The following is a 24,900-nucleotide window of genomic DNA, read 5'->3' on the forward strand; positions in this document are numbered from 1 at the left end:
AGAAGAGCTAAAAACACAATAAAAACACAATCAAACATAGGATAGGATGAGAACACACAGGTAACCCAAACGGTAAAAGGTTAGATTAAAAAAGAATGCATCCTCTTCCCCTGCAGATGATGGAGCAGCGTGATCAGGTGGAGCTCCTCCTCCTCCTCCTGCTGGGGGGGGGGTGTTGGCTGGGTGAGGCTCAGGTGCGTCACCCGCTCCCCGTGCTGTGGATGATGGGGGCGGGGGGGGGAAACATGACCCCTGCTGTGCGCCTCGCTCTGAACGACCTGGAGAGACAGCCCCCCCCCCTGGGAGACTACGAGCTGCAGCTGCACCCGCTCCACCCTCAGGTCAGAGTCACCTCCTCCTCTTTCATTTTGATAAGATAACATTTGTTTTCATTATGTTCTTTTTTTTCATGCATAAAGATCCTTAGTTTGTTGTAATGCACGAAGGAGTTAATAAATCACACGCTGATGGAACAACACTATATTGTTATTATTTAAAGTGGACCTATCATGCTATATTTGAATAATATAGTGTAGGGCATGGGTCGGCAACAGGCGGCCCGCGGGCCATTGTTGGCCCGCCAGCAATAATATTTGGCCCGTAATTTTGAGAATAAAAAATAAAAAAATATTTTGAGATTTTTTTTTTTTTTTTTTTTTTACAACATAGGACCGACAGTCGCACATATAGGCTATAATGTCCGAATAGAGAATCTACCTACACCTGAAGAATGCTTATTGTACTTTTATCTATGTTGAGAATGAATGACATACAGCACAGGCACAATCAGGCAGCGGGGTGCACTGACGTCAATTAAAGTACTTATTTAAAGGACACCTATCATGCTATATTTAAATGATATATTGTAGGGCCATACCTATATAAGGTATATTTATACGTTTCTGTTTTCAAAATACCAAACAGAGCATGCATTTTAGCCATGCCTCATTTCACTCTATTTGCTGTTCTCCAGCCCTGTTTTTGCAGGGGGCTGATACTGTGAGCTGCAGCTGACCACGCCCCCCTGCAGGAGAGAGGAGCGTGCTCTGATCAAGTCAGAAGAGGGGGAGAAAAAGAGATCTCCGTCCTCCGTGTTTTATTCTTATATTATTATATAGAGTCGTTATTCATTTGTTTTAAAGCTCAATAAATAACAAAGAAGACCTTTGACCGGCACTTTTCTAATTTTGTCCGGAAGATTTAAACTTTAACGGACATCTTGACCGGCGAAAGAAAACCTAACTGAAACTCTGCCGCACGGTCCCCTCGTTCCTTGGAAGAGGCGGAGAGGTGGGTGTTTGTCATCTGCTGGTGGACTAACCGGAGAGAATTACAGTGCTTGCCTCGGGGAGGGAGAACAAAAGCCACAGCGGAGAATAAACAGAAGGGTAGTCATTGGCAACCATGCGCGGGAAGTCTTCTTCGCTGCTTTTGTGGTAGACTACAGCGCCACTTACAGGCCTGGCATATGTACTACAGCGTCTCCAGCGCTTTCGAGCGGCAATGGCCGGCCGTGGCCCAACCCCAGATTCCCCAATAGCCGTAGCGCCACCGTCCTGACGTCAGGACAGTGTTCAAATCTGGATCAGTTTTTATCAAATCCGTTGCAGCCCCTTTTTTAGAGATTTGGGTATGGAGGAAAATAGAGAGGGTTGTGTTTTCTGACACTTGGTGAGTTCCCTGGAACACCGGGGACACATATTCATGTATAAAAGACGTACACAAGTGCATTTTGCATGATAGGTCCCCTTTAAGTATTAAATACATTGAGTTTGAGTAAAATACTTGGTTACTGATTAATTTAGGTTATAATATATTAAATAAATTGCAAAGCAAAACATGCTGTAATTTATTTATTTTGTATTTTTTTAAAGGTTTTCAACCTGAAAGAATCCTAACGTGTCCTTGAAAAGTTGAAATAAAGAAAAGGAAAAAGGATTCCAGTTGTCCATGCGTCCTCTGTTGCCCCTCAAGCCTCTCAAATGTGGTCAAATAAATGCCAAAAACCCAGAGAACTTGACAATACTTATCAGAATAAAAGTATGTTAAATAACACTGCTACCTAGTTAATAACTCACTCAGTGGAGGCTCGTCCATTGAAGAAAGGGAGGACCATCCTCCCTAAAATTTCAGAAAAAAATAAACTTTGAAGAGAACAATAAATGCACCTCAATTTAAAAGATAAGTCTGTTAAAATACAGATAATAGCCCTGACTTTTAACATGGGACTGAAATGGGGCTAGAGACGACGAGCCTCCCTTTGGGCGGGTCTATCCAGAGGCTCTGGATTGGGCGCCTATATCATCAGTGAACCAATCAGCGGATCTGACTGCGCATCAGAGTGTTGATGGGGAGGGTTATCAGCGATATCAGAGTTTTTTCTGAACCGGGGAACAGGGGCGCTGCGCCCTGTTACCAAAATCAATTCCTTGAATTAGGCTTTGATTATGTTCTGACCCGCCATCTTGTGGCTCAGCAAAAAATTGGCCCACGGCCAAACTTACTTGCCTACCCCTGGTGTAGGGCCATACCTATATAAGGCATATTTATACTTTTTTTTTTTAAATACCAAACAGATCATGCATTTTAGCCATGCCTCATTTCGCTCAATTTGACATTTTTTAGCTCTGTTTTTGCAAGGGCAGATTCAGTGAGAACAGCGCCACCTACAGGCCTGGCATATGTACTACAGCGTCTCCAGCGCTTTCGAACGGCAATGGCCGTGGCTGTCTCCTCCTGATTGGTGGAGTTGGCCCAATAGCCGTAGCGCCACCGTCCTGACGTCAGGAAAGTGTTCAAATCTGGATCAGTTTTTATCAGATCCGTTGCAGCCCCTTTTTTAGAGATTTGGGTATGGAGGAAAATAGAGAGGGTTGTGATTTCTGACACTTGGTGAGTTCCCTGGAACACCGGGGACACATATTCATGTATAAAAGACGTACACAAGTGCATTTTGCATGATAGGTCCCCTTTAAGTAGGCGTTTTCTATCAAAAAATGTTCGGGGTCGGTCAGGGGGGTACTTGGCTGAGAAAATGTTTCAAAGGGGCTACATTACTGACAACAGTTTGAGAAGCACTGATATATACTATATCATATATACTATATCATATATTATATATACTATATACTATATCATATATGGTATAGACAGTCTCTGTAGAAGCTTTTAAACTACTGAAGACCATCTTTTCATATTGGCTTTTGTTACTTGTGTGTGTTCTGTTCTGGTGTTTGTTTCTTTCAGGACGCCACATGCTCTGTGTTTTGTTTTGATGTTAACCTTAATGTCTGCCTCGTGTTGTTATTGTATTCATGTTTCTGTGGTCTTCATTTGAACTGTTGTTCTTTCTTGTGAAGCACTTTGTGGATTATATCTCTGTGAAAGGTGCTATACTAAATAAACGTGTTATTGTTCATCCCACAGTGTGATTCTGGCGAGTCTCTCAAAGCTCTGTTTGACTCTCTGTGGGGGGGGGCCTCGCTTCCTGCTGCTGCTGGGGGGGGCGTCCTGCCCCTCAGTGACGGGGACCATCGCTCGCGCTCTGCCAGCTCTGCACCTGCTGCAGGTAACACTCAGCGAGTCAAACCCGTGTTATTCTTCGTAAGGAGTCGCAGGTTTTTCCTCCAGGCATTAAGTCCTGAAATGAGACACTGGTTCATTCAACTGACCTTTCAGAAAAAGGGTTTCTAGGAAATGAAATACTTTGAACTGAAAGAAGTTAAATCTCTCGCCCAAGCCCCCAGGAAGTGCTCCGGACTCTGAGGAAAATATTCCTAGTGTCCAAACGGCGGTACTACAACCTCCGTATCAGTCCGTGACGTCACCCGGCCCAGAAATACTTTTTCCCATTGACTAACAGGGAGAAAGAGACGTCTGTAAATCAGAGGATACTTTTTTTAAACTAAATAAAGTACCCAGTATGAACTATCTTATAGCCCTTATTAGAATCATTAGGTCCTTAAAGTTGTAAAATGCACTAAAAGCTGAATCCAGATTTATTTTCTCTCTCCATTCATTCTACTGAGCTGAGAGTGGGAGATCGGGGGCGGGGCTTAACGACAGGAGGCGGGGCTTAATGGCAGGAGGCGGGGCTTAAGGTGAAACTCAACTGCGCTCTATGAGCTACATACGGGTACTTCTGCTCTCATGATGGGTAATCTGTGACGTTTTGCTCTAGAGAATCTCAGGCCATTTTGTCCTCATGAGCCAATGAGCATCCATGGTAACAATCAGCAGGATCAACATATTCACTTCCTGCGCTTCACTTCCTGTCCTTCACTTCCTGTCCTTCACTTCACAATATCTTATTATTTACTGTTGAAATCAGATACTCACACCTGCGCTTCACTTCCTGTCCTCAGGTATCCTTCTCGGCCCCGCCCCCCCCTCTTGTCCAACAGGAAGTGGTACGGCACGTTTAGCACGCTGCCGTCAGACCGCGCTGTGAACCAGGCGGCCGTGAAGCTGCTGCAGCGCTACAGGTGTGTTTGTTTGTTTGTTTGTTTGTTTGTTTGTTCACCATGTAAAGCGGCATTGGGTCCCTTGGAAGGCGCTATACAAATGTAATCTATTATTATTATTATTATTATTATTATTACAGGTGGAGCCGGGTGGGGGTCCTCACTCAGGAGGGGGCCCAGCGCTCAGAGGTGAACTAACATGTGGGAAATGATTTGTTGTCAGGGATTACTGTCCCATCAATCCAACCTATGTCTCACTCCCTTTCCCCCACACACTTGGTGTATGTTGTCCCTGTGTGTCAGATGAGGAGGGATCTGGCGCGGCAGCTGCTGAAGGCCGATGTCCACGTCGTTTCCTCCGAGAGCTTCTCTGCAGACGCCTGCAGCAGCCTCAGGAAGATCAGGGTAACAGAGGACGGTTTAATATATGTTATTTATATTTAACTAGGTCCCTTTGAGCTAAGCATGCACACATATTAGCCATTATTAGAATAGGAGCAATGTATGAATACTATATATATTTAAACAGAATCTTACAAAATGAACTTGCAGCACTACTCAGTCTCCTCTACGGTGGTCGACAGGTGCAAACACGCTTTCCAAACCTCTTCCATCAGGAGCTGCAGCTTCAGAAAGGATGCAGATATAAAAACCCAAAGGTTCCACATGAAGAAACCTCTTCAGCAACAACACATGCAGCGTTTAGAGAACATTCAGCAACTTGAGGAGACATGCGCAGCGTTTACTAAAAGCTGCAGAAACCAAACGCTGCAGATACAAAACGCTGACCTCTAACCCATCAGAGCCCCTTGCTTCCACTACTGCTATTTATCTATTTTATTATTTTCCCTTCTTGTTTGTTTGTTCACCATGTAAAGCAGTCTTGGGTCCCTTGGGTAATCTATTATTATTATTATTATTATTATTATTATTATTATTATTATTATTATTATTATTATTATTATTATATTTATCATTATTAAAGTGGACCTATCATGCTATATTTGAATAATATAGTGTAGGACCATACCTATAAAAGGCATATTTATACTTTTTTCTTTTCAAAATACCAAACAGATCATGCATTTTAGCCATGCCTCATTTCGCTCAATTTGACATTTTTTAGCTCTGGGCAGATTCTGTGAGAACAGCACCACCTACAGGCCTGGCATATGTACTACAGCGTCTCCAGCGCTTTCGAACGGCAATGGCCGTGGCTGTCTCCTCCTGATTGGTGGAGTTGGCCCAATAGCCGTAGCGCCACCGTCCTGACGTCAGGACAGTGTTCAAATCTGGATCAGTTTTTATCAGATCCGTTGCAGCCCCTTTTTTAGAGATTTGGGTATGGAGGAAAATAGAGAGGGTTGTGTTTTCTGACACTTGGTGAGTTCCCTGGAACACCGGGGACACATATTCATGTAGAAAAGACGTACAAAAGTGCATTTTGCATGATAGGTCCCCTTTAAATACAAAACTCTGATTAAAGTAAAAAAATAAGTTGCCCAAAAGAAAGTTGAAAAAAAGCTATCTACTTGCTTTTTGACCAATTTACCTCAGAGTTTAGGAACAACAAAACACAAAGTCCTTGGACAGTTCAACTCTAAAACACACGATAAATGTGCAGCACGTTGGCACCATGGACTGTATATATAAAGGTTGGCACGTGGAGAGTCTGAACTAAATTCAGAGTAAATGTAAATGTGTTCTGCAGGAGAGCGACGCCCGTACCTGTACCACACACCTGTAACACACACCTCTAACACACACCTGTACCACACACCTGTAACACACACCTGTTTGATAATCGTGTCCGTGTCTCTAGACTCCTCAGCAGTTCCTGCGCCTGATGACCTTGGAGGGGTCAAAGGTCGAGCCCCTGCACGGCTACGCCTACGACTCTGTGTGGGCAGCGGCCATTGCCCTGACGCAGGTGATGGAGGCGGTGAAGCTGCGAGAGAAATACGGCGTCCAGAAGAACACGAGCGAGGAGGAACTGCAGATGAAGCTGCTGGAAGCCCTGAAACACACACACTTCCAGGGAGTCACTGTGAGCACACACACACACACACACACACACACACACACACACACACATACCTGAAACACACACACTTCCAGGGAGTCACCGTGAGCACACACACACACACACCTGAAACACACACACTTCCAGGGAGTCACCGTGAGCACACACACACACACCTGAAACACACCTGTTACATACACCTTTAATACACCTGTAACACACACCTGTAACACACACCTGTTGCACACACCTGTAACACACACCTGTTGCACACACCTGTTCCACTCCCACAACACACACCTGAAGCCCATAAACCTCACAGCCATAAATGTCCTGACCACACAGGTAGTTTTTCTCAATACCTGGCCCTCACAAGTACAGCAACACCTGTAACACACACCGGTAAACACACACCTGTAACACACACCTGTAAGACACACCTGTAACACACACCTGTAAGACACACACCTGTAAGACACACCTGTAAGACACACACCTGTAACACACACCTGTAAGACACACACCTGTAAGACACACCTGTAACACACACCTGTAACACACACTTGTAAGACACACACCTGTAAGACACACCTGTAAGACACACCTGTAAGACACACCTGTAACACACACCTGTAAGACACACACCTGTAACACACACCTGTAAGACACACACCTGTAAGACACACACATGTAAGACACACACCTGTAAGACACACTGTAAGACACACTGTAAGACACACCTGTAAGACACACACCTGTAAGACACACCTGTAAGACACACTGTAAGACACACCTGTAAGACACACACCTGTAAGACACACCTGTAAGACACACACCTGTAACACACACCTGTAAGACACACACCTGTAAGACACACCTGTAACACACACCTGTAACACACACTTGTAAGACACACACCTGTAAGACACACACCTGTAAGACACACCTGTAAGACACACCTGTAACACACACTTGTAAGACACACACATGTAACACACACCTGTAAGACACACACCTGTAAGACACACACCTGTAAGACACACACCTGTAAGACACACTGTAAGACACACTGTAAGACACACCTGTAAGACACACACCTGTAAGACACACCTGTAAGACACACTGTAAGACACACCTGTAAGACACACACCTGTAAGACACACCTGTAAGACACACACCTGTAAGACACACTGTAAGACACACCTGTAAGACACACACCTGTAACACACACTTGTAAGACACACACCTGTAACACACACCTGTAAGACACACACCTGTAAGACACACACCTGTAAGACACACACCTGTAAGACACACCTGTAAGACACACCTGTAAGACACACACCTGTAAGACACACACCTGTAAGACACACTGTAAGACACACCTGTAAGACACACACCTGTAACACACACTTGTAAGACACACACCTGTAACACACACCTGTAAGACACACACCTGTAAGACACACACCTGTAAGACACACCTGTAAGACACACACCTGTAAGACACACTGTAAGACACACCTGTAAGACACACCTGTAAGACACACCTGTAAGACACACACCTGTAAGACACACACCTGTAAGACACACCTGTAAGACACACACACCTGTAAGACACACCTGTAAGACACACACCTGCTTCTTTATGAATCTATATTTCAGGGTCCGGTTTTCTTCCGGAACGGGGAGCGGATGGCGTCGATCGAGCTGCTTCAGTTTCAAGGTGAGTCACTTGATCAAAACAACTAAAAGGACCAGATCTCAGGTGTATATTGTAGGTGTGTTTTATCCCAAATGTTTCAGAGGAATCAACTAGTTTTCAAAACCTTCATTTAAAAAAAGACATTTTTTACAGATGTTACTTATATATAACAAAAACTGTAAACTTAAAAAAAAAAAAAAGTGTATTATCACATTTTCAAAATATCACCTCAGTTTTCAGGAATAACTTCAATTAAAAAAAATATTCCTCATTTTAAAAATGTCGAAAAATTGATAAATCTTATTAAAAAAAGTGACATTTCGAAGACAAAAATAATATCTGAGAAAAAAAGTCTTGTTCTGAGAATAAAATAAAATTTCGAGTAAAAAAGTTAAATTAAAACAAAAAAGTCTAAATCTGAGAAACAACTCTAATTCTTAAGAAAGAAATCTAATTCTGAGAAAAAAGGGAAATTTCGAGTGAAACAACAAAAAAAAATGAAATTCTGAGAAACAGTGAAATTCTGAGAGACCAATAAGTTCTTAGTAAAAAGTTAGTTTTTTAGGAAAACGACCTTATATTTCAATATTCTATATTTTGCATACTTTATATTTTCTAAATAAAAAAATGCTTAATTGATGAAAAGACGATTGATTAGGAGAAAGAAGACGAAGAGAGTTTGATCGTGTTTATTGATCAGCAGGCAGCGGGGGGGTTCTGGTCGGAGACTTCAACACCTCCACCCAGCAGCTCAGAGTGATCAACCACCTGCTCAGGTTCAAAGGTCAGACCCTCTGTTTTGGGCTTTAACGTCCACACACACACACACACACACACACACACACACACACACACACACACACACACACACACACACACACACACACATATAAAGTCTGATGTGTTGTTCAGGCCCGGCAGCAGCCAGAGACCGGACTCTGGTTCTGGAGCAGCGTCTCCACGTCGGCCTGCTGATGTTCGGCATCGTGTCCTCGGCTGCAGCTCTGACCATCATCATCACTCTGACCGCCCTCCTCTTCACCCTCATCCACCGCACACACACGTAACTACACACACACACACACACACACACGCATGCACACACACACAAACACACACACATATACACACACACACACACATGCTCTGACCGGCCTCCTCTTCCCCCTCATCCAGCGCAAACACACATAACTACACACACACACACACACACACACACACACACACACACACACGCGCGCGTGCACACACACACACACACAGACACACACAGACACACACAGACACACACACACACACACACACACACACTCACACACACACGCACACACAGACATTTCAAATTCGGAGAAAAAAACTATTCTCAGAAAAAAATCTAATTCCGAGAAGAAAGTTACATTTCTAGTAAAAAAGTAATATTTTGAAAATATGTCACAATCTGAGAAATGTTGTGTAAATAAAACAAATTCTGACAAAACATCAAAATCTGAAAAAAAGTTAAAAAAATCGAATTCTTAAAATAAAATAAAATACTGAGAAAAAAGAGTTTATTTCACCAACTTTGTCTGTAGATTTCCTCTAAATTCACCAAAACTAGGCCTCCCATAACGCCTCATTTCCATGTGTGACCCTCTTTGGCGACCCTCTTGTTTGATGAATGCAGGTGCTCTGGGTGTCTGGAGGAGCTGCTGCTGCTCGGCCTCCTCCTCTCCTCCTCCTCCGTCATGATCTCCGGGCTGGACGGAGCGTCGCTGTCCCCAGAAGTGTTCCAGACCCTCTGCTCCGTGAGTTATAGAATATCTATTTCACAATAACTCATCTGCAGCAAAGCATCACCGCGTCGTCCTGTGAGAACCAGTATCTTTGAATATTTGACATACAATATATCTTTTGGATTTTTTTACATATTTTACTCTTAATTTTCAGATATTTGTTGGACATTTTTAACTTAACACATAGTATTTTCTTTGGGGGGGGGGAGGGTCTTCATTAAACCTGATGAACTACATGCTGAGGTCTTTTACTTTGAAATGCCACAATTGCCTTTCTAAAGTTACTGAATGATGATAGAAGCTAAACAATGAGACTCTTATTTTGAAATGTCACAAATTAAGATAAAAGCTAAATGAAGACTCTTATTTTGAAATACCACATTTGACTGTCTGAAGTTATTACTTATTCATTTACCAGCTAATGATCAACTCTTACTTTGAAATGCCACATTTGACTGTCTGAAGTTATTACTTATTAATTTACCAGCTAATGATCAACTCTTACTTTGAAATGCCACCTTTACCTGGATGTCTCCCCCTGCAGGTGCGTCTGTGGATCCTCTCTCTGGGACACACGGTGGTCCTCGCGGTGCTCTTCATCAGATCCTGGGGGCTTTACTCCCTGCTCAGCACCAAACCCCCGGTAATCCACAAGATCCATATACGTATGACAAGATTTATCATAACGTTAGTCCTTAACATCTATCACTGTGTATATCACCATTCAAAGATCTTTTAAAAGTTGAACAAACCCCACACAGCTCAGTAAAGACTGTGAAATGTTGACTTTATTTGATCATTTCAGTAAAAACTAACGTTCGTATTTCTCTTTTGATTATAATACTGATGAACGTTCAAAACAAAGCACTTTGGCAACTTACCACATACGTTTTAAAATGCTTAATAAGCACCGTAACTTTCATGATATCATTTCTCGGTCATAATCGGTTGTTTCCGTGAACGGCCGACTGTTGTGTGACGGCAAATGCCGCGGCCGCAAGGCATTGTGGGGCAGCATTTTCTCCTCTCCTTTCGGTTAGGGAGGTCCAGTGGTTCCTAAGCTAAAGGAGGTTATAAAGGAAGTTTGAAACCTCCTTTCATAGTGATGGGAATTACGACTCTTTGAAGGGAGCCGGATCTTATGGCTCCGTTCCTTTCCGAGCGCCGTTCAAAAGAGCCGTTTTGTTTTTTAAGGGGGCGGGGTTAATAGGTTTATCTGCAAAATAATCACCAGGATAATGATTGACTGTATTGCCAGAAATCTACTTTTACTCACAGAAAATGTATAACTTGCTACATCTCTCAGCCAAACTACTACTTAAAGCTCCCATGTCATGCTTTTCCGGTTATTACCCGTCCCCTTGTGTGTTATGAAGGTTTTTATGCATGTAAACGGTGTGCAGAGTCAAAACCCTCAAAGTACACCCTGTAGCGAGTAAAACTCTAACACAGAAAATACCTCCCCAAAACGCCTCGTTGGAGATACGTCACTGCCCATTTGATTCTTCCGGGTACCGCATGATGTCATGCGGTACCCGGAACGAAATGGACCAATCCCGAAGAGCTATGGCCACACCAGCGGCGTGTTCCTCCTCCAGAGGTTCGAAGAACCGGCATTTCACAGACGAAAGCTTCCAAAACATTGCCCAGTTTGAGGCCGGATATGCACAGCTTGTTTGGACCGTTTGGAGCAGGGGAAGATCTGGGTATACAACCTGTAAGTTTGCATTGTTATTTGTGTATTTATCAAACAAGACTGTTTAAATGTGTAAACTGTGTTGGACTGCTAAGCCATTGACACAGTGCTAACTAAGTTGCTAGAGTTTCCATATATCAACTCTAATATCAGCAGATGGCCTTGCATACATGTATCTCATAGCAGGAGAATGTCTGCATTCACACACAAAATACCTATTGACAGTATACTCCGGGTGATTTGCCGGTCAGTCGCGAAACGTAATTACATTATAGCTGGCGTAGCGATCTAACACACGGAGCTAGAGCTAGTTTCGGTCAGAAAAAACATTTTTGTGATGCTACGTTGCTAGCGTTTAAATATATCAACTACAATGTCAGCAGATGGCCTTACATGTTTGTCATGGCAGGAGAATGTCTGCAGTCACACACACGGAATACTCATACAGTATACTGTACTGTGATTTACCGTACATTGTGACCGTACATATACTGCATGTAGCTAACGAGGCTAGCTGTATGCTAGCGCAAAACAATGTATTCATGCAAGTTACATTGTATGGTAGCAGAATACCCGTATACGATTGCAATTATAAACACGTTATTGCTAGCCTAATATGAACCACTAGCTTTTGTTCATAGTAGTTTTATTACACTGCATTATAGTTGCCTTTCCTCCAAGCTAACGTTCATATCGTGTTAGCTACCAAGGTAAACAAAGCTAGGTTAGCATATTAGCAGGCAAGCTGTTCATTACACAACTACTACTAACTAATCTAAAACAACTAAGTTTCTCTAATATTTTGTGATTTGCATTTGATTTCGTCCAGCCAGATCCTGGCGGACAATCCATGACGGGGAAGGGATTCTACTACTACTGAGGGGTGCTAAAAGGCACCGCACCGACTGTGCGCAGGCAAGATGCGAGGAGGAGGAATGAATGATATACCGTGTGTATATATGTATATTTATGTTCATTTTGTACATTTCTAAAAATAAAGTTTAATGGAAATACTTAGTAGGCCTATCCTTTCTTCCCTGAATTCATATATAGCAAACCATGATTTGATTTCTCATCAAACAGTAGTAGTTTATAACGGGTAAAAATAACTTACTCTTTGTTATGAGAGTAGCTCGTAGGCCACAACGGAAAGACAAGGAGACATACACGAGTTTACAAAACCACGGCACATTTATTGTAGTAAATGCAAAGATAGGTGGTTGAGAGGATCGCAGAGTTAGTCTTCCTGCAGCCGCTTTGGAGAGAGACTGTGTCCGGAGGTGTCCGTGATCGTGCTGATTAGCCTCTTCAGCTCCATCCCATCGTAAGACAAAGGCCCTGGGGCCGTCACACTCTTCTATAACAACAGTTAAAAATATATATGTATATAAAATATACCGCTGTACCGACGCCATGATAAGACTGATGTTACGCTGAGAGCAGCCGGGAAAAGCACTGACATGGGCGCAGCCTCTCTGGTGGTTGACTAATCAGAACGAGTGGCCGAGCTGACCAATCGGAGCACACTAGGCTCACAGGGAGGGGGGGGCAAGAGCTCCAACGAGTCGTTTAGTGGAGAAAGTGAATACTGCTGAATACACATGCTTGACAGAGATGCTGTATGTGAAACCAATGTGAGTTTGGAAAATTGCACAGTATAAATCTACTTTAGTATACCTCAACAATGTAATTATGATCAGTGGAAATGGCCATGACATGGGCCCTTTAAGCAGGATGCGCTATGCCATCATCTACGGCAAATTGGCATTCAGGAAAGCAAGTTCCTTTAAAGGCGAGTGGATTTATGGCAGGCAGTGAACCAACGATAAAAAGAACGGCTCTCACCAAGTAGGACTCGGTTCCCTTCGTTCGTATCAAAGAGCCAAGAGTTCAAAAGAATCGGATCGTTAGCTAGACCAGCGGTTCCCAACCTGATGGCATTGCAAGTGGGCCGCCAAATAATTACAGAAACATTATGATTTGTGTGGAAACATTTTCATTATTAAGATTTATTTTATTTGAACCTCTTTTCCTTTGTGTTTTTCGACCCTCCTTAGCAACGGTCATTACAGTCCTTAGCAACGGTCATTACAGTCCTTAGCAACGGTCATTATAGCGGTCTGTTCTGCTGGATTTACAACGTGTCACATTTTTATTTGAACCTCCTTTCCTTTCTCTTTCTTGATCCTCCTTAGCAACGGTCATTACAGTCCTTAGCAACGGTCATTACAGTCCTTAGCAACGGTCATTACAGTCCTTAGCAACGGTCATTATACAGCAGTCTGTTCTGCTGGATTAACAACGTGTCACATGTTTTGAAACGACCAAACAGAACTGTATTCAGTCTCCGTATTGTTTATGGTTGAATGTGGGCCGCAAAAACATTTTTTAGATTCTGACGTGGGCCCTGAGTAGAAAAAGGTTGGGAACCGCTGATCTAGAGAAACAAATGGCTCTTATCATGGATGAGGCACCGCCGGGTCATTTCACTCGTTAGGAAGGTTCCTGAGAGAAACTGACAATTGGACGGCAACCTCTGTGTGTGTTTCAGCATCAGAGGAGGAGGAGCTCTCTCTGCGTGTTGCTCTGCTTCCTCCTGATGGACGCCTTCCTTTTATCCACCTGGCAGATCCTGGACCCCCTCAGACGGGAGGAGCTGCAGTACGGAGAACAGGTAACAAACTCATGAGGGGGGGGTCAGGTTCCTGCAGAGGGAGGGGTTCACAACCCTCAGTTAAATTACAACTAAGAGGTCCTGTTCTTCTTCTGTGGTTCTCCCTCTCCTGTAGAGTTTTCTATAGGTTTCAGTGCATGTCAATGGTCTGCAGAGGCTAATTGTGTTGCAGTAAAAAGTGTCTGAAGATTCAAGATTCAAAGGTTTTATTGTCATATGCTCATAAGCTTCAGTGTAGAGATGGCAATGAAATGATTCTGACCTGAGCTCCTCCAACAACGCAACATATAGAATAAAATACAAAAATACGGGAAAAAAAGGCAGAGTTGGAGAGGAACCAAAGACACGGCAGCCATCATCAGTGGCGTGCGTGTGTGTGTGTGTGTGTGTGTGTGTGTGTGTGTGTGTGTGTGTGTGTGTGTGTGTGTGTGTGTGTGTGTGTGTGTGTGGTGTGTGTGTGTGTGTGTGTGTGTGTGTGTGTGTGTGTGTGTGTGTGTGTGTGTGTGTGTGTGTGTCAGAGTGTGTCTTCAGGGCAGGACATTGTGATCCGACCGTTCTCTGAAACCTGCTCCAGCACCAACATGGAGCTGTGGACCATCGCACTCTGTGGGTACAAAGCTCCTCTGATGGTCAGTTCTCACACACACACACACATACGCACACACACACACACACACACACACACACACACACACACACACACACACACACACACACACACACACACACACACACACACACACACACACACACTCTTATTTGGAATTGACACTAATAAATATATATAAAAGAATTAGACTCTTATTTTGAAAATCCACTTTTGCTTTGCTGATGTTACTAAATGAAGGAAGAATCTAAGTAAAGGCTCTTATTTTTGAAATGCCACAAATTAAGATAAAAGCTAAACAAAGAGACTCTTATTTTGAAATACCACATTTGACTGTCTGAAGTTATTAAATTAATATATAAGCTAATAATCAACTCTTATTTTGAAATGCCACAGTTGCTTGTCGAAAGTTACTAAATGTTGATAGAAGCTAAACAAAGAGACTCTTATTTTGAAATGTAAAGTCTCCTTGTCTAATGTTATTAAATGAAGTCAAAAGCTAAATAAAGACTCTTATTTTGAAATGTCACAAATTAAGATAAAAACTAAATAAAGAGACTCTTATTTTGAAATGTAAAGTCTCAAGTGAATCTACATGTTGTGTCCTGCAGGGTCTGGGCTGTTTCGTGGCGTGGAGCATCAGGAGGTCGGAGGTCATCAGGAGGTCGGAGGTCAGCAGTTTCTCTCTGACGCTCAGCATGTTCTCTCTGACGCTGTTCAGTGTTGCAGGAGCCGCAGCCTCACTGCTCACTACCCACAATCCTTCACTGCACTTCTGTCTGCGCAGCGCCATCATCCTCTGCTGCAACATCTGCATCCTCAGCCTGATGTTCACACCCAAGCTCAGAGTAAGAACATCTTATCGTCATATGTGTGTACTTACCGTATTGACCCGAATATAAGACGACCTTTTTTCAAGACTCATTTTTGGAAAAATACCTTTTTCATTCCGGACCGTGGAATGACTGATTGGGCTCGCCATCTTCTAACGCAGTGACCATCAACTGACACTCTCATCCGGCACGCGCTGTGGCGCTGGCGGAGTGGTTAGTGCGTTCGCCCCCCACTCAATTTTTTTTTACAACGTCTCGTGAGTAATGTGCAGTACCGGAGTCCAACAGAGAGGCAGCAGCCGCGGGACAGTAGCCTGCGTACTGCATAGCCTTCCCTGCCCTGAAGAAGAAGTGATCCTTCGTTAGCTTGAAGAGTCTGCTTTATGCGCTCCGCAGTAGCCCGGCTGCGAGCGAGTTGACAGTACATGAGCATGCTAGCACCCCCCCGTCCCCCGGGGTCAACAACCTCCAACTTCAGGGCTATATATAAAAATCTCTGGCCCCCGAAAGTGTCTCTAGGAATAATTTTGGCCCTCGGACAAATGTAGTTGGTGATCCCTGTTCTAACGTTACTCTCAGTAACTCCATATTTCTGCTCGACAGTTGTTTGATGACTTCGTTGATCACCATTATCTTCAAATTAGCGTCATAACTTCTCCTCTCTTGTTTATTAACTCGTCTACTTTTGATCCACTTTGTTGGAGTTGGTCTGTGCATCTCTCTCTCCTGTTGTACTGTTACTTTAAGATGTACGGTCTTCTTTCCACTATAGTGTGAAAGAAGACGTGTGAGTGGACCTCCTCAGAGGAAGTCCTTTCACATGTTGCCTGTGGATTTTTTTTTTTGTTGCAGTTTTGGAAAGTATGTGTGAAAAACAGCGAGCAGCAGAAGCCTTCAGAGACGCAGATTGAAACTGCAGAAGAAGAAGAAAAAGAAGCTGCAGAAGAAGAAGAAGAAGAAGAAGAAGAAGAAGAAGAAGAAGAAGAAGAAGAGGAGGAAGAGGAGGAGGATAAGAAGCTTCTGATCAGGTTGAACCAGCAGCTGAAGAGTCACACGGCTCAGGTGAGGATGCAGAGACAAATGGTGTGTGTGTGTGTGTGTGTGTGTGTGTGTGTGTGTGTGTGTGTGTGTGTGTGTGTGTGTGTGTGTGTGTGTGTGTGTGTGTGTGTGTGTGTGTGTGTGTGTGTGTGTGTGTGTGTGTGTGTGTGTGTGTGTGTGTGGAGGTCCCCATAAGGGGAATCATTAATTTTAGGGTGAAGACTTGGTTAGGGTTAGGCATGTGTTGGTTAGGGTTAAGGTTAGGATAAGTCTCCAGGAAATGCATGTAAGTCAATGTAATGTCCCCTGAAGTGATGTATACATGGTATGTGTGTGTGTGTGTGTGTGTGTGTGTGTGTGTGTGTGTGTGTGTGTGTGTGTGTGTGTGTGTGTTAACCCTGCGATGTGTGTCCCTGCAGCTGGATGCAGACATAGAGACCCTCACCCTGCAGCTGAGAGACTCTGAGCCCCGGCTGCAGCACGCTGCCCGAAACAACGGTAAACATGGAGTCAGACACCAGAGCAAACTTCATCTTGATGACTGATAGTCTAGTTCTGCGAACCTGGAAATATTGAGACCCCAAAGTCTTTTGATAGAAATGTACAACACATTCTCACTCCCAACTCGGCCTATGTTGACGTTATGTCAGGGTCCCTGTCGTCACTTTCCAACACAAGGGGGGGCCCTTTAGCATCGAGTTTCAACTATCAGGGAGTCCCATTGACTTGCATAGAGCTCCCTGAACGTTGGTAATAGACGAGTTGGGATCGCGGCGAAATGCTCTCCTCAGATCCATTCTCACAGCGTTTATCAACCTTTTTCTAACTCAATATCAAGCCACACTTATTGTGTTTACTTCTTTATTTTAATTGAATAATGTCGGACTTTTGTTGCCGTCAGTTAGGGGGAGAGTAGGGGCTCAGAAAACTGAACAAAATGTGCCGCTGAACCTTGACAAGTGCATGTTTCAGGCTTATCAATGAATAACAGGAGGGGTCACAGACATAAGACCAGCTGTTAAATAAAGCTCTTCTGACCTTAGCTGTCATGTGGGTATATATTAATGCTGCCCATTATGGACACAAGCCATTTTTACCCATTTATTAATTATATGTTTTAAATGTGAGTGTTTCCTATCCCCTAAACCTCCAGGGTGTACACAGTTTAATACTGGGAACTTCTTATTATGGGAAATACAAAAACGTCTTTTAAAACTACAATTCCCAGTAGAGACGTGCCATAGAACATGTTGCGAAACACACAATAGCCAGCATGTGTAGTTCTGGGGACGGGGTGGGGGAGGGGGGGACGGGGTGCGTTCAAATCCAGTTTTGGACAGTCTGCCGTGGTTCCATCCCATTTCAAAGTGCTGTTCGACGCTCGGCGTAACCCTCGGCGCACACTCAAACATCCAATCACAGAGCTTGAGGACTAATCACGGGGTTTGAGCAAAGCGGAGAGAATGCTTACTTCCGGGTGTAACATTCTCTAAAGCAACTACTATGAGCTGCTCCGACCCTCGGTCCTGACGGACTCCAAAAGTCCGACATTATACAATCAAACAAATAAATAAACACAAGGATAATTGTGTGTTATTGTTGAGTAAATAACAGCGTGTGGTTTAGAAAAGAATACAAAATTAGAAGGAAAAAACGATGAAACAATACAGATGTCAGTTTTCTGAGCCCCTACTCTCCCCCTAACTGACAGCAACAAAAGTCCTACATTATTCAATTAAAATAAAGAAGTAAACACAATAAGTGTGGCTTGATATTGAGTTAGAAAAAGGTTGATAAACGCTGTGAGAATGGATCTGAGGAGAGCATTTCTCCGTGATCCCAACTCGTCTATTACCAACGTTCAGGGAGCTCTATGCAAGTCAATGGGACTCCCTGATAGTTGAAACTCGACGCTAAAGGGCGCCCCCCCTTGCGTTGGAAGGTGACGACAGGGACCCTGACATAACGTCAACATAGGCCGAGTTGGGAGTGAGAATGTGTTGAAATGTATAGTAGGGGTTCCCCGCACAAATATCGTACTGGTCCCCGGCTTGAGCTTCAATCTCATGATCCATGTATTTCTGATCCTCTCCAGAATGGAAGTAGTCATCACATACAGAGCATCAACTAGTTCCTGAACAGTGTCCTTCACATGCTGATATCCAAGAGAGGGAGTTACACAGTCACAAGATGGAGGAATAGAAAGCAGTATTCAATGAAATGGAAACTGCTAGCCTTAAGGAATACATTTACACCCTTCAGACGATGCACTGCTACAGTTCTCCAGTGTTCCTTCATGATGGAAACTGTTCTCTCCAGTGATAATGACAGTTCTCCAGTGTTCCTTCATGATGGAAACTGTTCTCTCCTGTGATAATGACAGTTCTCCAGTGTTCCTTCCTGATGGAAACTGTTCTCTCCTGTGATAATGGCAGTTATCCAGTGTTCCTTCCTGATGGAAACTGTTCTCTCCTGTGATAATGACAGTTCTCCAGTGTTCCTTCCTGATGGAAACTGTTCTCTCCTGTGATAATGACAGTTCTCCAGTGTTCCTTCATGATGGAAACTGTTCTCTCCTGTGATAATGACAGTTCTCCAGTGTTCCTTCCTGATGGAAACTGTTCTCTCCTGTGATAATGACAGTTCTCCAGTGTTCCTTCATGATGGAAACTGTTCTCTCCTGAGATAATGACAGTTCTCCAGTGTTCCTTCATGATGGAAACTGTTCTCTCCAGTGATAATGACAGTTCTCCAGTGTTCCTTCATGATGGAAACTGTTCTCTCCTGTGATAATGACAGTTCTCCAGTGTTCCTTCCTGATGGAAACTGTTCTCTCCTGTGATAATGACAGTTCTCCAGTGTTCCTTCATGATGGAAACTGTTCTCTCCTGAGATAATGACAGTTCTCCAGTGTTCCTTCATGATGGAAACTGTTCTCTCCTGTGATAATGACAGTTCTCCAGTGTTCCTTCATGATGGAAACTGTTCTCTCCAGTGATAATGACAGTTCCCCAGTGTTCCTTCATGATGGAAACTGTTCTCTCCTGTGATAATGACAGTTCTCCAGTGTTCCTTCATGATGGAAACTGTTCTCTCCTGTGATAATGACAGTTCTCCAGTGTTCCTTCATGATGGAAACTGTTCTCTCCTGTGATAATGACAGTTCTCCAGTGTTCCTTCATGATGGAAACTGTTCTCTCCTGAGATAATGACAGTTCTCCAGTGTTCCTTCATGATGGAAACTGTTCTCTCCAGTGATAATGACAGTTCTCCAGTGTTCCTTCATGATGGAAACTGTTCTCTCCAGTGATAATGACAGTTTTCCAGTGTTCCTTCATGATGGAAACTGTTCTCTCCAGTGATAATGACAGTTCTCCAGTGTTCCTTCATGATGGAAACTGTTCTCTCCTGTGATAATGACAGTTCTCCAGTGTTCCTTCCTGATGGAAACTGTTCTCTCCTGTGATAATGACAGTTCTCCAGTGTTCCTTCCTGATGGAAACTGTTCTCTCCTGTGATAATGACAGTTCTCCAGTGTTCCTTCATGATGGAAACTGTTCTCTCCAGTGATAATGACAGTTCTCCAGTGTTCCTTCATGATGGAAACTGTTCTCTCCAGTGATAATGACAGTTCTCCAGTGTTCCTTCCTGATGGAAACTGTTCTCTCCAGTGATAATGACAGTTCTCTAGTGTTCCTTCCTGATGGAAACTGTTCTCTCCAGTGATAATGACAGTTCTCCAGTGTTCCTTCATGATGGAAACTGTTCTCTCCAGTGATAATGACAGTTCTCCAGTGTTCCTTCATGATGGAAACTGTTCTCTCCTGTGATAATGACAGTTCTCCAGTGTTCCTTCATGATGGAAACTGTTCTCTCCAGTGATAATGGCAGTTATCCAGTGTTCCTTCCTGATGGAAACTGTTCTCTCCTGTGATAATGGCAGTTCTCCAGTGTTCCTTCATGATGGAAACTGTTCTCTCCAGTGATAATGACAGTTCTCCAGTGTTCCTTCCTGATGGAAACTGTTCTCTCCAGTGATAATGACAGTTCTCCAGTGTTCCTTCCTGATGGAAACTGTTCTCTCCTGTGATAATGACAGTTCTCCAGTGTTCCTTCATGATGGAAACTGTTCTCTCCTGTGATAATGACAGTTCTCCAGTGTTCCTTCATGATGGAAACTGTTCTCTCCTGTGATAATGACAGTTCTCCAGTGTTCCTTCATGATGGAAACTGTTCTCTCCTGTGATAATGACAGTTCTCCAGTGTTCCTTCATGATGGAAACTGTTCTCTCCTGTGATAATGACAGTTCTCCAGTGTTCCTTCATGATGGAAACTGTTCTCTCCTGTGATAATGACAGTTCTCCAGTGTTCCTTCATGATGGAAACTGTTCTCTCCTGTGATAATGACAGTTCCCCAGTGTTCCTTCCTGATGGAAACTGTTCTCTCCAGTGATAAAGACAGTTCTCCAGTGTTCCTTCATGATGGAAACTGTTCTCTCCTGTGATAATGACAGTTCTCCAGTGTTCCTTCCTGATGGAAACTGTTCTCTCCTGTGATAATGACAGTTCTCCAGTGTTCCTTCATGATGGAAACTGTTCTCTCCTGTGATAATGACAGTTCTCCAGTGTTCCTTCATGATGGAAACTGTTCTCTCCAGTGATAATGACAGTTCTCCAGTGTTCCTTCCTGATGGAAACTGTTCTCTCCTATGATAATGACAGTTCTCCAGTGTTCCTTCCTGATGGAAACTGTTCTCTCCAGTGATAATGACAGTTCTCCAGTGTTCCTTCATGATGGAAACTGTTCTCTCCAGTGATAATGACAGTTCTCCAGTGTTCCTTCATGATGGAAACTGTTCTCTCCAGTGATAATGACAGTTCTCCAGTGTTCCTTCATGATGGAAACTGTTCTCTCCTGTGATAATGACAGTTCTCCAGTGTTCCTTCATGATGGAAACTGTTCTCTCCTGTGATAATGGCAGTTCTCTAGTGTTCCTTCATGATGGAAACTGTTCTCTCCAGTGATAATGACAGTTCTCCAGTGTTCCTTCCTGATGGAAACTGTTCTCTCCAGTGATAATGACAGTTCTCCAGTGTTCCTTCCTGATGGAAACTGTTCTCTCCAGTGATAATGACAGTTCTCCAGTGTTCCTTCATGATGGAAACTGTTCTCTCCTGTGATAATGACAGTTCCCCAGTGTTCCTTTATGATGGAAACTGTTCTCTCCTGTGATAATGACAGTTCTCCAGTGTTCCTTCATGATGGAAACTGTTCTCTCCTGTGATAATGACAGTTCTCCAGTGTTCCTTCCTGATGGAAACTGTTCTCTCCAGTGATAATGACAGTTCTCCAGTGTTCCTTCATGATGGAAACTGTTCTCTCCTGTGATAATGACAGTTCTCCAGTGTTCCTTCCTGATGGAAACTGTTCTCTCCTGTGATAATGACAGTTCTCCAGTGTTCCTTCATGATGGAAACTGTTCTCTCCTGTGATAATGACAGTTCCCCAGTGTTCCTTTATGATGGAAACTGTTCTCTCCTGTGATAATGACAGTTCTCCAGTGTTCCTTCATGATGGAAACTGTTCTCTCCTGTGATAATGACAGTTCCCCAGTGTTCCTTTATGATGGAAACTGTTCTCTCCAGTGATAATGACAGTTCTCCAGTGTTCCTTCATGATGGAAACTGTTCTCTCCTGTGATAATGACAGTTCTCCAGTGTTCCTTCATGATGGAAACTGTTCTCTCCTGTGATAATGACAGTTCTCCAGTGTTCCTTCATGATGGAAACTGTTCTCTCCAGTGATAATGACAGTTCTCCAGTGTTCCTTCATGATGGAAACTGTTCTCTCCAGTGATAATGACAGTTCTCCAGTGTTCCTTCCTGATGGAAACTGTTCTCTCCAGTGATAATGACAGTTCTCCAGTGTTCCTTCATGATGGAAACTGTTCTCTCCTGTGATAATGACAGTTCTCCAGTGTTCCTTCCTGATGGAAACTGTTCTCTCCTGTGATAATGACAGTTCTCCAGTGTTCCTTCATGATGGAAACTGTTCTCTCCTGTGATAATGACAGTTCCCCAGTGTTCCTTCATGATGGAAACTGTTCTCTCCTGTGATAATGACAGTTCTCCAGTGTTCCTTTATGATGGAAACTGTTCTCTCCTGTGATAATGACAGTTCTCCAGTGTTCCTTCATGATGGAAAACTGTTCTCTCCTGTGATAATGACAGTTCCCCAGTGTTCCTTTATGATGGAAACTGTTCTCTCCAGTGATAATGACAGTTCTCCAGTGTTCCTTCATGATGGAAACTGTTCTCTCCTGTGATAATGACAGTTCTCCAGTGTTCCTTCATGATGGAAACTGTTCTCTCCTGTGATAATGACAGTTCCCCAGTGTTCCTTCATGATGGAAACTGTTCTCTCCTGTGATAATGACAGTTCCCCAGTGTTCCTTCATGATGGAAACTGTTCTCTCCTGTGATAATGACAGTTCTCCAGTGTTCCTTTATGATGGAAACTGTTCTCTCCTGTGATAATGACAGTTCTCCAGTGTTCCTTCATGATGGAAACTGTTCTCTCCTGTGATAATGACAGTTCCCCAGTGTTCCTTTATGATGGAAACTGTTCTCTCCAGTGATAATGACAGTTCTCCAGTGTTCCTTCATGATGGAAACTGTTCTCTCCAGTGATAATGACAGTTCTCCAGTGTTCCTTCCTGATGGAAACTGTTCTCTCCTGTGATAATGACAGTTCTCCAGTGTTCCTTCCTGATGGAAACTGTTCTCTCCTGTGATAATGACAGTTCTCCAGTGTTCCTTCATGATGGAAACTGTTCTCTCCAGTGATAATGACAGTTCTCCAGTGTTCCTTCCTGATGGAAACTGTTCTCTCCAGTGATAATGACAGTTCTCCTCGGTGTGTTCCTCCGGCAGGTCGAGCCAGGTGTGTTCGCTGGACTCATGCAGCTCAGGTGTGCTCAGAGGACAGAAACTCGGGGGGGAAACCCTCGAGTCCCGACAGCATCAACTCCCCAGAACAGTGAGTGCAAAGAACATTCACTTCATAGCCTGGTGATGGAGGAAACACTCAGTCTACAATTACATACAATCAATATTAAGTCATTTTATTTTCAGGATAAAGGTTATTGCCAGGTACGTACACATTCAAGGAATACGCTTTGAGGTTGCAAACATGGAAAACAACTATTTACGATTTAAATTTAAATATACAAATGAACCTAAAAAACGCATGACAATAAATACATGAAATGATACGATAAACTACAGTGTGCTTACAGCTTACCTCCGGGTCGGCCTGCAAAAATAGGTCATCCCTGCACCATTCTATTCTGAATGGATGTTAGACACATATCCTTTGCAGATGTTTAGTATTTTAGTGTGATTTGTAGTTTTAACAGTTGTGTGGTGTCTCCTGTCAGCGTGCAGAGGCGTCTCTCCATTCAGCTGCCGATCCTCCATCTCTCCTACCTGCCGGGCGGCGTCAGCGCCAGCAGCTCCAGCACCTTCCAGCAGGACCACTTCCTGTTCCCCTGAAGACCACTTCCTGTTCTCCTGAAGACCCCTTCCTGTTCTCCTGATGCCACAGCATTGTTCGACCAATCAGGTGGCAGCTGGGACTGACTGCTCCTGTTTCTATTTTTATATTTATCATATATGGAAATGCATATAGTATTTTATATATAGGATTAAAAACAATGATACATTGAAAGGCTTTGTATTTTACTCCATCAAAGTGAGTCTGATTGATAAGTTGGTTTGTAATAAACAATGAAACAGAAGACAGACGTTTATGAAGGTGAAAACACATCAACATTTCAAAAACACACACAAAATGTTTTTAAGGCAAAAGAGAAAACATGACATTTCAGAAAATAATATAATATTTAAACACTAAAACAGCATTTTATTGTAGTTTCAGCTTCAAGGCCACTATAACAATGATTCCTGTTTAATGACCTGAGGAACAAATCCCCAGACAGACAACAAACAAACGGATGGACATTTTAAATCACGTGTGAAGTTGAGCTGCTCTCAGGATCAACATCTGGTCGATTCAGGGGATTTCTA

General features: G+C 43.3%; 1 protein-coding gene across 1 annotated transcript; it reads left to right on the forward strand.

The window, feature by feature from the left end:
- Window positions 1-95: 95 nt before the first annotated feature.
- Window positions 96-24,611, forward strand: LOC117497562 (gamma-aminobutyric acid type B receptor subunit 2-like). The gene is made up of 19 exons (XM_034149532.1): window positions 96-341; window positions 3,427-3,568; window positions 4,181-4,484; window positions 4,604-4,652; window positions 4,767-4,868; window positions 6,175-6,183; window positions 6,286-6,510; window positions 8,152-8,212; window positions 8,895-8,975; window positions 9,104-9,254; window positions 9,855-9,975; window positions 10,508-10,606; window positions 14,211-14,333; window positions 14,852-14,962; window positions 15,552-15,788; window positions 16,626-16,835; window positions 17,231-17,309; window positions 23,746-23,851; window positions 24,252-24,611. The coding sequence occupies exons 1-19, from the start codon at window positions 96-98 to the stop codon at window positions 24,364-24,366; spliced, it is 2,571 nt and encodes an 856-aa protein (XP_034005423.1). The 3' UTR covers window positions 24,367-24,611.
- The last annotated feature ends 289 nt before the right edge of the window (window positions 24,612-24,900 follow it).

The sequence above is a fragment of the Trematomus bernacchii genome, unplaced genomic scaffold (assembly GCF_902827165.1).
Source record: "Trematomus bernacchii unplaced genomic scaffold, fTreBer1.1, whole genome shotgun sequence".
Lineage (NCBI taxonomy): Eukaryota > Metazoa > Chordata > Actinopteri > Perciformes > Nototheniidae > Trematomus > Trematomus bernacchii.

Bases quoted from the DNA above. Each gene is read 5' to 3' on its own strand.
- LOC117497562 (XM_034149532.1), top strand. From the start codon at position 96: ATGCATCCTCTTCCCCTGCAGATGATGGAGCAGCGTGATCAGGTGGAG. The intron at 9,255-9,854 runs GTAACTACACAC...TGATGAATGCAG, and splicing joins CTCATCCACCGCACACACAC to GTGCTCTGGGTGTCTGGAGG. The intron at 23,852-24,251 runs GTGAGTGCAAAG...GTCTCCTGTCAG, and splicing joins AGCATCAACTCCCCAGAACA to CGTGCAGAGGCGTCTCTCCA.